The sequence below is a fragment of the Thermobia domestica genome, chromosome 15 (genome assembly GCF_964235325.1).
Source record: "Thermobia domestica chromosome 15, izTheDome1.hap1.1, whole genome shotgun sequence".
Lineage (NCBI taxonomy): Eukaryota > Metazoa > Arthropoda > Insecta > Zygentoma > Lepismatidae > Thermobia > Thermobia domestica.
The window spans coordinates 612,819-628,197 of NC_137468.1; the positions used below are offsets into that span (position 1 = coordinate 612,819).

General features: G+C 32.8%; 1 protein-coding gene across 3 annotated transcripts in view; it reads right to left on the bottom strand.

Annotated features, from left to right (window-relative positions):
• Cap-D2 (CAP-D2 condensin subunit) overlaps positions 1-15,379 on the bottom strand; it is a 111,776-nt gene that overhangs the window by 54,389 nt on the left and 42,008 nt on the right. For all 3 annotated transcript variants that reach the window (XM_081741213.1, XM_081741211.1, XM_081741212.1), the window contains exon 10: positions 2,243-2,405. In XM_081741213.1, the coding sequence (XP_081597339.1) occupies positions 2,243-2,405 (163 nt within the window). The remainder of the gene's footprint in view (positions 1-2,242; positions 2,406-15,379) is intronic.

Below are 15,379 nucleotides of genomic sequence, written 5' to 3' on the forward strand. Positions count from 1 at the left end.
CAATACATCTTTAAATTATATATATATATATATATATATATATATATATATTAGGGTGGTCCTTAATTACATGGCGAATTTTTTTTTACGAATTTCTTTGCTCCCAACCCCTAAATTGGTTCCATGTCGGACCCAATTTATCCATGAAAAAAATGGGCTCAATCGAAGAATATTTAACCGACCCCCAAGCGACCTAAAGTTTGAATGCATATCCAATATGTTAATATATAGGAAAAGTCTGGAATAAACCCTTCTTACTTTAAAGTGGCTGAAGGGAAAGGGACCAAATCTTGGATACAGGGATTGGAAGTAATCCACATCTGAGCCTGAGAAATAGCATGATGGCGGCCATTTTGAAGTCCGCAATTTTGTATTCGGACCCAAAATTTTAAATGGAAATGGTGTTTTATGACCATTTTTGGGTAACCTTTCATTATAAAAACATATCTTCCTATATTTTCAACTTATCTCTGGTCATTTAATTCTTTTTAGCTTTGAAATAATAGTTTATTATCTTTCAATACTGTATTGTTTTTTTCTTTATAGGTTACTGAAATATGAATAAACTATTACATACATGTAACAAGGAAATAATTATATATGTTGTTATATAATTACATCCCGTCGAAATACACACCAGCCTATATTGAAATTATTTATATGAAATGAAATTACATAAATAATATAATGAATGTTTAAAATGATAATAAAAGAAAGCTGAAGGCTGTGGATAACTAGCCAAATTCTACTGCATCATTAAGCCAATTTTTGTAGCATCTGGATACTTTTTTCTGTGTTCAATGACTATCTGCAATATGTATGGTTTCTTTTTTTCGTCCTTTCTTAAAATGTTCCCGTATTCTTGTATCAGTTTCACACCTCTCTCTGCAACATCATTCACCACCACAATGTTTTTCAATATATTCAACCCACGTTGAAAGTTCACATCTTTTTTCCAAGTAGATGGGCATGTGCATTTCTTTCTTTACTGTATGGTTTAATTCAAATAAGGGAAACTATTCAACAATCTTATAAATCTGCAGCCCGTACAGAGATATAAACTCTCAGAATATTAAGTTTTATTACTTCGGAGCTTTTATTTTCCATAGTTGATAATTATTACATGTTCAGAGATAAGTGGAAAATAAAGGCAGACATCTGTTTGTCGTCAAAAGCTACCTCAAAATGTTATATCATACGAGGTCATTTCTATTTAAAATTTTGTGCCCGAATCTAAGATGGTGGACGTAAAGATATGCCTCATCTTGGTCACTACTCAGTGTGAGGTATGGATCTACTTCTATAACCTCTATCCAAGATGTGATTCCTTTCCCTCAGCCATTTTTAAGTTACAAGAGTTTATTACAAACTTTTGCCATATACTATACATTGTAAATGCATTCAGATGTTCAGGTCGCTTGGGGGTCGGTTAAATATTCTTCGGTTGAGCCCATTTTTTTCACAGATTAATTTGGTCCGACATGGAACCAATTTAAGGGTTGGGAGCAAAGAAATTCGGAAATCGAAAATTAAGGACCACCCTAAATATATATATAACAACTTGAACGAAACCGCTAAAAGTACAAAATAATAAAAAGTTAAAATACTGTAATTCATTTCATTAGCATTATAAAAAACATTTTGAAGTCTACCAAACCAAACTATTTAGTACTTCATAAAACTCATTTTAAATTGAGGATTAATTTGTTTGGTTTGACACACACTTCTCAATTCTTATAGTAATCAATTATTTAATGTTTCTAAGTTCAATATTATTATTATTATTATTATTACTTTCTACCTTTTAGCGCCTTTGTTGGAATCGGTTGATATTGTTTTCTTAAAAAGTTTTCTCTCTCTTCAAAATACCTATGCACAGTAAACATATGGTTTTTCGTGTTATAATTGGAAAAGAAAGGTAGAACATATTGCTATATCTGTACTAAAATTAGAATGCTTTAAAAAAAAGGACCCAAAATATTCCATGTGAAAAATGCCGTGGAACAAAACTTAAATTTATCTTTTCCCGACCCCTTCATGTCTAGCTCAGGGCTCGTGTCCAGTTCACACATCATCATGCAAGATCAACACTTATGTATAGGAAGTTCTCCACTGCACTATCTCGCCTCCAAGAGACTAGCCACAGTTTATTCTATAGAACTTTCTATATTTATAGAGGTCTAAGAATCTGACCCAACACCTTATTTGCATTTGAAGTAAAGAAAACAAATCGAGAGCGAACCTGTCTGTTTGTCTGAATTTTTGAGAACTTCTGCCACCGCCTTTTGCACTTCCTGTTCAATCTCTTTCCAGAAGTCTTTGGCAGAATCTCTGTGCTTTTCTTCTAGCTCCTTCAACTTTGCCTCTTCCACTGAAAGTTGGGAGTCAAGGTCTTGTACTCTAAGCTGTGGAAAGAAACAAATATTCTAAGGAGAAAACAAAAAAAACTGTATAATAAATAACAATAAATTGTGATATTGAATCTGAAATTTGCTCTTTTTGTCATGACAAAGGAATTACGAGCGCTTCTCAATTTCTTAACTTTCGAGATCATCTTAAAACAATATCTAAATTAATACACTTAGACAGATTGTTTAAAATAGAATGTAGACCAAAACTTGGGTTTGTATCCAAGTTAAGCACCCTTACAACGAATTGAATCCGGGAGCACACGCCAGAAAGAACTTATGTAGTTAACTTAGTCACAAAGGGACTGAGGATTTAACATAATGATAAACACAAACTTATCTAAAAATTATTTAGTAATCAATTATGTAGTCTTTGAATTGAACTCAAAAGTGCGTCTAAATATTTACAAATGCAGAAATTTTCAATGAGTACTTCTATCTTCTTCAGCAGCTTATTTACTTACATAAATACACACTGCTCTTTCAATCACATAACTAAAAAATCATTTCAACTATGATTAAGCTTAAACGGCCTTCGTTGGCTCACTGGTAGAGCGCTCATCTCTGGTGTGTGGGGTCCATGGTTCGATCCCACCTCGTTGATTTGTTTTGTGACGGATACACTTCATGTGAATGGATTTTCTCGGTGTTCTCCCGTTTTTTCCCCACCTTCCCCACTCCACCATTTTTATCCTTCTCCTAATCACTATCTTCCTTAGTCTCGAAGCATAACCGTAAGGACGTTTAAAAATGATTAACGTACCTCTAACATTGTCTAATTAAAATAAAAAATCACATCACGATGAATGTTTCTATTAAACATAGTAGCTTAACATAAATCTATTGTATAAAAATGAAATAGATCTTGTTTGTCGCCGGATCACTAGAAAACGTCTGAACTGATTGAAATAATTTTTCGATATATTCGGTCCGTTCATTAATTCATAATTCTCAGGATTTTTTTCCAGACGTCAATGACAATGGCAGCGTTCTGGAATATACCAAATTATACCTATGTTACCAGTAATGTGTATCACTATTTGTAATATTGCTCGGACTAACAAAATATTGTATGTTAGGATCTGAAGCATGGAGCGTTAAGTTGAAAAGAAGGGTAATTTCCGACATGTTCTCCTACACGAGTTCTACTGCCACACAGGTATTCAGACAAATCTGCGTAGTGTATGGAGAAGACGTTATTGCTGAAATGATCACCCGGAAATGGCTTGACAGGTTTCGAAGTGGAAATTTTGACCTGAGCAATATCCCATGTTCTGCTTGCCCATCCCACTTTGATGAGGGCCTTTGAATGACATGATCCACCATTATTCACGTGAAAGCACGTAGGAATTGGCTACGAAAATGGGCAGTGAACACGCACCCATTGCGCAACATCTTTAACATATGAGAAAAATTCAAAAACTGGGTTCATGGATACCGCATTTACTGAATGCCGACAACAAGAACCAATTTGTTGCAATGTGGTTCTTTGCTTATCCATCTTGAATCCTGTCGTCAACTTCAGCCCTTTTTCACAAGAGATGAGAAACGGTGCTTGTATGTAATCTTTCAGCAGAGGAAGGAGTGGGTCATCCCAAACAGAAAGGGAATACTATGTTCCAAACAGGATTTACATCTCAAGAAGACAATGCTGTGTGTCTGGTGAGACATATAAGAGATTGTCCAGTGAACTCCTATCCCGTAATTGTACCATCAACATGTTCAAGCAACACTTCAAGAAAAAGGCCGAATAAACAACACGGCATCATCATCCACATGAGTAACGCTAGACCATTCAGCAGGGAAGTTCATCCTCATTCGGCGTATTCCCAAGATGTGATTCCCACATATAACTATTTTTATCTGTTCCTGTTGAATCCACACTGTGGTACATCCTTCGAAAACGTTAAGCACCTACAAATTTACACTGCTGACTTCTATGAATCCAAGCAAGCGAGTTTTCCCACAAAAGCATGCAATAACTGCTTGAACGTTGCGGGGGAATACGTTACTGACCAAATTTATCCGAATTAATGAATCAATCCAATAATCATCTACCTCAAACAACTTTCGTTTTTTTTTAATTTTTCATGTTACTTTGCTTAAAATGCATAACCTAAGAAGGGAAGCGGAAAGGTTATAATTTATGCGAAGAACTAAGTATCTCCCGAACTCCTCAAGCTACGAACATAAAACGCAGTATAAAAACACTATCATGGGTACATGTGAAGAAGTTTGGTTTGTATGAAGTCATATTTTCTCAATTAATATGGTAAATTTCTACTTCCGGCTTAAAGCTGAGAAGGAACATACTAATGGGACGCGTAATTGATTACAGGAAAGTACTCCTCACTATCTATTACGGTTTTTAATCTATGCACATCAATGTTAAAAACGGAAGTGGTTAATTTCTGCCACTAACGGTTTCAATATTGGGTTAATAGAGATGGTAATCCCTAAATCGATTCCAAAGGAAAGAAAACGCTTCTCGCTATTGCTCTAAGTTCCAATTTATTCACCGGCTGGAAAAACAAAATAGAATACCATGGTAATAACAGTACACTACCTCACCTATAATGTTCCTTCAATACGTATTTTTTAGCCTATGTTTCACTTGTAGTATCGTTCAATCTTCCTCAGGGCAAAGACCTTGAATTATTTTCCTATGCATATCTTCACATAATTGTTACAACTAACAGCTACGTAGTAAAAATTTTTATATTATTATTATGCGTCCTTATGTGAGGTATTAACAAATTTTTTTTTTAAATACCTTCCCAGATAAGAACTCTTAACCTTTTAACATTTGAATAAACTTAACTATTTTTATGTTTCTTTAGGATTCACTCAATACGATCTTCGTACACCAATCTTCGTTACGTCTAAGCGATCAGTGCTTCAAATTTCTAGAAGTTCTGAGTTACCAGACCAAACAAAATTGCAAATTCCATAACTACTAACAACCCATAATTTATGAATCTTCTGATTTTTTTACAGTCAAATAGATTATAATAAATTATTTTGAAGTCCTATAGTCTAGTTTTTTTCTTTTTTTCTTAATGTAATAAGGAATAGTATCCCAGTCTTTCTGAACGTTCTTTATATATATTTCTAATATATTTCAAATACGTTCCTTGCTATGTCAGAGGCCCAATGTAAAATTCCACATTTCGTGTTTAGTGATTTGAAGAAGTTTTGACAACCCTGATAAAGTTTCTGTATCCTCACATGATTGCTTTGGGCTGAATTCAATCTTCCTTTCATTCTTCTAATGAATGCTCAAACTATATTATAAAATTGAAGTGACTATATTTGAGACTCTTAATCTCTTGAACCGATCTTGATCAAATTTCTGACATAGATGCGGTTCTGACCTGGGAGTGTTTTTAGCTGTTCACCTTGACGGTACAACTTAGGGGAGGGGAAAGAGGGGAGTTATAAAACTTAATAACTCTTGAACCAAACGATGAATCTTGATCAAATTTTCAACACAGATGACGTTCGTGCCTAGGGTGCTTTTTATCGTTTCACTTTGACGAGCAACATAGGGAAGGGGGAGATATACTAAAATCAATATATATAAAAATAAAAGTGACTATGTTCGTAAGTTAATAACTCCTGAACCACCCGATCGATCTCAATCAAATTTTCAACATTGATGAGGTTCAAACCTGGGAAGTATTTTTATCTTTTCACTTTGACGGTAGATCTTAAGGGAGGGGAGCAGAAGGGGAAATATATGAAAATAAATAAAACTTAATAACTCTTGAACCACGGGACCGATTTCGATCAAACTTTCAACATAGATAAGGTTCGGACTTAGGATGTTTTCGTCATTTCACTTTTACGGTGCAATGTAGGGGAGGAGGAAGGGGGAGATATATATGTAAAAAACAATAAAAATGAAAGTGACTGTCTTTGTGACTTCATCACGCTTAAACCACCCGACCGATCTTAACCAAATTTTTAACATAGATGAAATTCGGACTTGGGGTGGTTTTTATCACTTTTGTGGTAGAACTTAGGGGAGGGGAGACATCTATAAAAATAAGTAGTTAGGGGTGGTTACTTCTGGCGCATTTTCCTCCCTCCAAATATTTTTGACCAGCGCAGAAGAAGCCAGCTAATTATAGAAAGTTAGACGGCGCAAAGTATTCCCCTAACTACAATGTTAAAGTGAGATTGAATATGCTTTTATGACATTTGAAATCATAAAAACTTACATCTAAAAACTTAAATCTAAAACTATAACTCTTCTAACTTATAATGTCCCCATGGTAGGGTATTGATCCCATCCTTTAAAACACATCTCTTATCATCTACACAACTTAAAGCTAACTTATTTACTTCTATACTGTACAAATCGTGCTTATAACTTCTAATCAAGTTCATCTTCTTATAATATTCTTTTTGGCTAATCAAACAGTCCTTATATTCGTTAAATGACAGTTCTTTATACACGACACTCTTCTTAACACCTTTAGCCTTCTTACAACACTTTTCTTTATCGAACTTACCTTTAAAGTCTTTATCTGTTAAATCTATTTGAGGTGCTTTTATACTGTACATCTTACTTCTTAAACCTACAAACTCTTCTATGATTGTACCTTTAATCTCATCCTTCATCTTACCAAGTATTTTCTTATTGATTTGTGGTATCTTATATTTGTTATCTTTAGGGTAATCACTCGTATCGAAGTAATCAATGTAGTTTTTCATGTCCTCGTACACATCTTCTGTTTGAATATGGTATATATAGCTATCAGTATCTGTATAACATACTTCTATTTTGTCTTGGTATTTTGGCTTCATCACATTATAATGGAAGTCGTACATTAAATATTTTGACAAATCTAGAATTGACATACCGACATAAATCGGTTTGTTAAATTGCACTTTAACCTTGTTCATGTGAACTGCTACTAAATTTTCCGTAAAAACTGTGGTACTCTTATAATTCGGTTTTGCTACAAGCTTCTCGTATTTTTTCTCATCACTTACAAGTTTGATATTAACTCTCTTTCTAATATTTTCCATAGTCTTTCCAAAAACTGAATTGTTCATGAGCTTATAGAAGTCTCTTTCAAAGTCATTTGTTGCTGTAGTTCTCATCTGCGTGTTTAAATCAATATATTTCTTTAACCAATCTGATTGTTCGAATTCTATTACTCGGTGTATCTTGTTAAGTTTTAATCCAAGTGAAAGACATTGTTTTAGGTTTCGATAGTGAATTACATATTTTTCTTTGTCATATAGGGTTGTTAAGAGTTTTGATTGTTTTGAACCAGGTGGACACATGTTTTGAGGTGCTAATGGGTAGTCTTTGTGATAGTCATGCAATTCTTTAGGATATTCAAGATCAACTTCTAATATGTAACCAGTATCAGAATCATCAGGAATATTTGTGAAATCTATATCTCTTATCTCATCTTCACTTAACCATCTGAATCCCTTATACGGCATATATTGACTCATTGCCCACCCATACAAGTTATTGGCATCTAGATACATTAAGTAAGAATCTTCTTTATTCTTATTGTAATCTTCCATATACTTATTGTTTGCTTTCACATATCTTTTTGAGCATTGACTAATCCCACCTCTTATACCTTTCTCTACCATTAATACCATATCATAATCCCACAATAATTCTAATTTTATATTTGTCATCTTTAACATTGCGTCCCAAGCTAAACCTGGTGCTGTCATATACCAAGCTGGATCAAGATCATAAGCTTTAAGACATGTTTCTCTAAAGTTCTCAAACACATCTGCTAACAATAATACATCTGTTTTCAAATATAAATCATGGTATTGTCCGAGATTCTTAATGCCAAATGTTTCCCATACTTTCTTTGCATGCTTATAATCCTCATCGCTTATATGTGTGTTCATAAGCTTGTTGAAGAATGCTTCTTTTAGTGGTAATTTTCTTTCTCTAAACTTATCCCAATTGTTAACATAATCATATGGGTAAACACCTTTTCTTATTACAAGTTGAAACTGTTCTTGATTAGGATAAAAGTGTTGGGTATGTATCATTTGCTCAGGTTTCAAGTTCGATGACAATTTGTCTAAGCTAGAAGCCATAAATCTAAATGAATCTACAAATTTCAATTTAATAGTTCCAACCTTTTTACTGAATGATATGTATCTTTCCTCGTTATTGGGTATTAGATCTATTTCTTCTTTATTACATCCAAGCTCTTTTATAAACAAGTGAGAGTCATATCCTGTCAAGTTATGTATGATCACTGGCACAAACTTTGGTACTTTAACTTTTAAATTGCAGTTATTACATAGAGGTGCTACAAACTCTCCTGTTATATGATCGTGATGTTTAACTTTGTGGTTTTCTGGTGTATATTTTACTTTACAGTAAGAACAGGATTCGGATTGGTTGAACTCTTTTATCTGTTTACGTGTTAATGGCAGTTCATTATTTTGACTATATATGTTTGATATTTGTTTGGCTTCTTTCTTTAACATTCTTATGAACTTCTTAGCTGCATCTTTACCTCTATACACAACAGGATTGGTTTTACTTCCATCACTCTTTACTACATAATAACAAAATCCAGATGGTTTGTGTCGTTGATATTTTTTGGTATATGGCTCGTTATCTGGATAACATTCTTCACAACCCATAACTTTATGTAACAAACATTCAAAATCAGCATAAATCACAAATGGCATTTTCATTATGTATTGGTAGTTTTTAAATTCAACGCATTTACCTTGTTCAGGCATTATTATTTTTACTGGCTCATTTAACGAACAATCTTGCTCATGTTTATTTAAAGCGTTTTGAGAGTAAAAGTATAACAAACATCTGTCACATAAATATTTTCGAGCTCTCTTTTTAGTTAATTGTGTACATACTAGTCTGCTTAAATCCTTAATCCAACAATAGTGTGTTTTAACTTGGTCTTCATTTTGTTCTTTTACATATAATAAATTGACATGCTTTTCTTGCTTGTTTTGTGTGTGATGTAGTATATAGATTGAATAGTCTTTATCATATGCATAAACATTTATAGAAATATTAAGTAATTTTTCAGCTCTTGGAATATCGCATAGTTTTACAGGGAAATGAATATTTTTTAATTTTTCTTGTAAGTATTTGACTGTTTGCTTGTACTTGGAAGGTCGTTGTGGATCTTTATTAACTGGGTATAGTGCAGAACAAATTGAATATAAGAAACATTTTTCATCTTCATTCTTTACATTAATTACTGCCTTTTTGTTTTGAATTTGTTTAGGTAATTCTATGTATGTTGATCCTCTATATGGTGTATATTTGACGATTGCTAGTTGTAAAAAGTTAATGTTTATAAGAGCCCAGCCAGAACCTCTAGCTTGGAGCTCATCCATTCTTGTTCTTAACCTTTGTTTCATCTTAGTTATTTCTTCTTTCAAATTACTTGATCGATATATTTCTTGGTTTTCAGTGTTAAAATAGAAGTTTTGAGTTTCTTCACCTTTCTTATATGTACAACTTATATAAAGATTAGCTTTCAATGAACTATGTTTACTTAAGCTAATTTGTAATCTGTTTGATATAGCTTTAGATGTTGCAGTAATATATTGTTCAAGTGGATCTTGTGGTTTGTAATCTGTTGTAAATCTCCATGTTTCTAATCTTGATTTTAATGCAATGTTCTGCCGTTTTACATCGATTGGTTGTGATTCAACTTTGATTCTTGGTTCTTCAATTACTTCTTGTTTAAATGGGAATATATTTCTAATCTGTCTCCTGCTTTGTTCATCATCATGTTGTTTAAGAAGGTCTATCAGTTCTGCTTTTCTTAATCGGGAATATCTTCTGATTCCCCTCTCTTTACATTGTCGCCTTAACTCTACTACAGTAAATCTATTATAATTATTCATCTTATTTATTATATAGAAAATCTTTATACTCTTCAATTTTTATCTTCACCGGGTTATTTCAGTTCATTTTCATTTGTCCTAGTACAACGCTTAACATTGTACACCCCTGCTATTGTCTACATATTACGCGTTGTATTAGAACACGGCTTTTATGGGATTAGCCCATCAAAGTCACATATACACATTTAAAACTGAATCATTTTTGTAAACTTACTCATCATCATCATCATCATCATAATCATCACTACCATATTTATATTCATCATCACTACTCAAATCAGATGTTTTTTGTTGTATTACTAATAACTCTTTCTCCTTTAACAGTATTTGCTTCTCTAGTAGTGTTGCTAAGAGTTTAAGATCATGATGAATTAGTTCAAGTCTATCATGTAATAAATCAAAATGCGCTTCCATATTTGTTATATAGAAAACCAGCAAAAATGAATCAATTTAAAAAAATCTAAGAATAAAAACAAACATGACTAGTGCTAAGGAAATATTGTCTTACAAACCTGTATTTGATTGTGTATGTAAATATTTAGATATTGGTGGTTATAATGACAAAGACAAAATAAATTTTAGCATCTCAATAGGTATGTTAGATCATTTGTTCAAGAAGGCCACTAAAGAAAACAACTCATTTCTTACACAAAACATTCTCTATGCGAACGTTATGAACTTGTCAGATGAAATATTAGATTCACTGACTGATGAACAATGGCTATCTATAGGCCATGATGATTATGAGGAGGAATATAACTATGATCACATTACAGAAGACTTCATACGTAAATATCTGCAGAAAGTTAATTTGAGTGAAATATGTTTATGGAAAAATTTATCTGAAGAGTTTATAAGAGAATTAGCTGATAAAGTTGACTGGGAGATTATTTCAGGAAGCCAAGACTTATCAGAAGACTTTATCAGAGAATTTGCAGATAGAGTTGATTGGAAAGAAGTATCGTATCACCAAAAGCTATCTGAAGAATTTATTAATGAGTTTATAGATAAAGTTGATTTTGATGCTATATCTTACAAAAACGAACTCTCTGAAGCCTTTATACGAGAACATGCAGATAGAGTTAATTGGTGGTACATATCTGGAACTAAACAATTATCAGAAAACCTTATAAGAGATTACGCTGACAAAGTAGATTGGGAAATGATTTCAATGTCTCAAAATTTGACAGAAGAATTTATTGCAGAGTTCGAAGGTAGAGTTCATTGGCGTAACATTTCAACTTATCAAGACCTATCTATAGACTTTATATATTCGTTTAGACATTACGTAGATTGGAGAGCTATAATAAGAAAATATCATAATAATCCCAATTTAGGTGATATGTTGAATGTAGCATTCGCTGTTGCAGCAGAGGGTAATGCATAACTAATTATCTTTTATGGCTATTATACCATAAAAGTTGTATGTTTGAAAGGGAGCCAGTGCTGGTGGTCCCCCCAGTTGTAACCAAAACTTATTACCTTTACCTCTACAAATCTCTTATACTTAAAAACAAATCAATAACAAACTCATCGTCTTCTTCTCCATCCGCATTCCGTAGGTCTACATGACAACGATGTGAAATAACACAATCATACTTTTCTTTTACTTTGTTTAGGAGGTTAATCGAGTTTGGGTCTTTGGTTTTAGACAATATAGTCATGTCTGGATATTTTTCTTGTAGACATTGTAATCTTGTCTTTATGTTACGCTCTTGAATTCTTCCAACCCAATATCTGTAACTCTCATAGATCTTTACTTGCTCTCTTTTGTCTGTTTCGTACTTTTCTAATATCTTTTGTAGTTGAATAGGGGAGAGATTCTTTTTAACAATAACTAGTTTGTGTACTTTCCCTGGATCTTCTGTATGTTCTGCAGCTATCTCTCTAAGTCTTGTGTTTTCTATTCTTAAATCGTTCATTTGTTGTTCTATCTCTTCTACTCTTGTTTGTAACTCTTCTTGGTCTTCTCGAATTTGTTTGAAGTCTTGGGTGAAGTAGTCTTCAATAATGCTGCTACACTTATCATAAAAATCAAACGATAACCATGAAGCTATTTCAACCAACACTCTTTTGTATACATATGTTCCAGAAATCAACAAGTCGTTTTGGTTTGTACCTTTTGATTCTATATAATAATGTGATGATTTTTGGTGGAGCATTTCTGCTCCGCCTAATTTTGTGTTATAATATTCTAAAAGGATTTTTGATCTAGATAATCTTAACCAATCTTTAAACGGCTTTCCGCCATCATGACACAGCTTAGTAGCATTGAAGTAACCAGTCTTCTTATCTATAATCAGTCTAAAGTCACCAAACAAACCATACCAGTAGTCATCTTTGATCTGTTCATAGCAAATGTCATTAAGACTAAGAGAACTATCCATAGTACCCATATTTATTATATAGAAAATCTTTATTTTTAACTTCATTTTCATTACCACCTAGTTTTACTGTGTAAGATGAGTTTCTGAAGTTCCTAGCTTCGGAGGAATTTATTTCCCCATGTGCAAAATCCCACACAGCGAAACCAAACGAAGCAAGCAGATGGTACTAAATTTCAGAACATTTTTAGCCCCCTCTGTATTCGGAGGTCCAAAATGTTCTTAAGGGTGAGCAATAGCGACCCTGGAAATATGCTATGAGGGGTATCGTTTCGTTATCCCCTTATCTCGTTCAAACTATCCTTTTATGGCATAATAACCATAAAAGACAAACATTTATATTTACACTACAACATTACTTTTATCTATCCAACTATTATGCGAATCATCAAACCCTAGCCATTTGACATATACTTTGTCACCTTTCTTTCTCAACACCTTTTCTACCAAGTATTCATCTTTATGCCTCGTCTTTAATAGTTCTGGTTCGTAAAATCTACCTTGCACATCCTCTTCTTCTAAATCTTTAATTCTATATGTAGGCGGATTAGATGGAATAACTTCACTGATAACAAATACTTCTGTTGACCAATTAGGTGTATATCCTTTCTCAAATAACCCTTTCGACTTACTTATACGAACATGATCACCTAACTTGTATTTGGGCTTAACACGCTTATATTCTTTTTGATACACTTTCTCCAATATTGTTCGCTCATTCTTCTTGTTAACTTCTATAGGTTTTAAACCAATTGTTCTATGAATTTGATGATTATACTCTTTAACTAGTGTTGGTAATATCTCTATCCATTTATAATTCCCTTGTGTTGTGAACCTTTTCCACATGTTCTGCTTAAGCGTTCTATTGAATCTTTCAACCACAGAAGCTTTCTTACCACTATAGGTTGAGTAGTGATTAATCTTATTTTCCTCCATCAACTTCTTAAACTCTTTATTGTAAAACTCTTTACCTTGATCTGTTTGTAAGTTACTAGGTTTTCTCGTTCTTAATATGGATTCGAATGCTTCTGTAACATTCTTCCCACTCTTATCTTTAACAGGAACAGCAAACGCATATTTCGAGAACACATCTATAATCGTTAGCAAATACTTATAACCTTTATTGATTTTGGAAACGCCTTTTAATACTCCGCTATCCATTTCTACAAGATCAGCCTGCCAAAGATCATCGATACCTTTTATAACTACGCTTAATCTGTCAAAGTTTTTTCTAGATGGTTTGTGAATTTCTTCTACAATGTCTTCTCTAACACCTTTACCTTCTTCTAGTCAATCAGGCTTTTTAACGAATTGAGTTTTAGTAATACCACATACAGAACAAATACCTTTCTTTAGATATCTTCCATTCTTTGTTTGTTCAATTCTAATAGTATCTTTCTTCGTATCTGTTGCTTTCTTACACTTAACACAATACATCCTGTTTATTATATAGAAAATCAATAACTACCGCTGTTTAATATTATGCTATCAACATTCTCACCATCATCATCACTATCTTCGTCTTCTCTTTCTACATGCATAAGAAGCAATAGTAATTTACCATGTTTCAGATCAGAACCTTTAGATGGTCTAACTGCTAATTTGTCATTTGTATTAAAGTGCAATGGAAAAGTTTCAACTAGAGAATCATTTAAATATATATCTATATAATACGTATTGTAAGATGACTCTATATGCATTATCCTACCTTTATAAAGAAATTTGTATGCGATAGATAGATTATGTATTAAAAAGAACGGAGTTTCAACATTTTCTGATATCAATCGACTATGAAGCTCTATAACATAACTCCGTTTGATGAAGTTAAGCTCTTCTTTCAACATAGCAATATCTTTTCTCACAACTGTATTATCTGATGTCATTTTAACATTACCAAAGATATCCATATTTATTATATAGCAAACGTCTTTAAGAAAGCTCTCTTTCTATGTACATTACAACAAACAATAATTGTCCTTCTTCCATAGCAGAATTTTTATTTGGTTTAATCGTAATTATATCGTTCTTCTTAAAGTCAAAAGGTATCTCGTTAATCAAAGTATCACCCAAATATATATCTAGAAAGTATTTATCCAAACTTAAGTCCATGTGCATTATTTTCCCATTATAGAGAAATTTGTAACCGTTAGAGAGATTAAATATTCTAAAGATTGGCTCCTTAACGTTTTTGGCTCTTAATCGATATAGTAGAGGCATGGTTTCTTTCTGCATAACCAATTTAGTAGTATCCATCCTAATCTTTTGAAAATCTTCTCTCTTTATGTATGTGTCTTGTAACGTTTCTAATGCATCTTCAAATCGTTTTCTATCGTTCTCTAATTGGGTTTCTATTGACCTAAGTTGACTTACGCTAACAACATCATTTAAATTCTCCAACAATTTTAATTTTTCTTCACTAATATCAACATCACCTTTTCTATCTTTAACATTAGCAAATATATCCATACTCATTTATTATACAGAAAATGTCCATCCTAGTTTTTCAAAACATTTCTTTAACATCTCTATTTGTCTAGGTGAGCGTTTAAAATCAATATCAACATGAACATCATGCTTTTTCAACAGATAGTGCAATACACATTTCAGGTTAATAAACAATGCTCTTTCCGGATACAGCTTCCTAAAGACCTCGTGTAAGTTTTCGAAGTCGTTTATAAGTGCTTCCTCCATATGTTG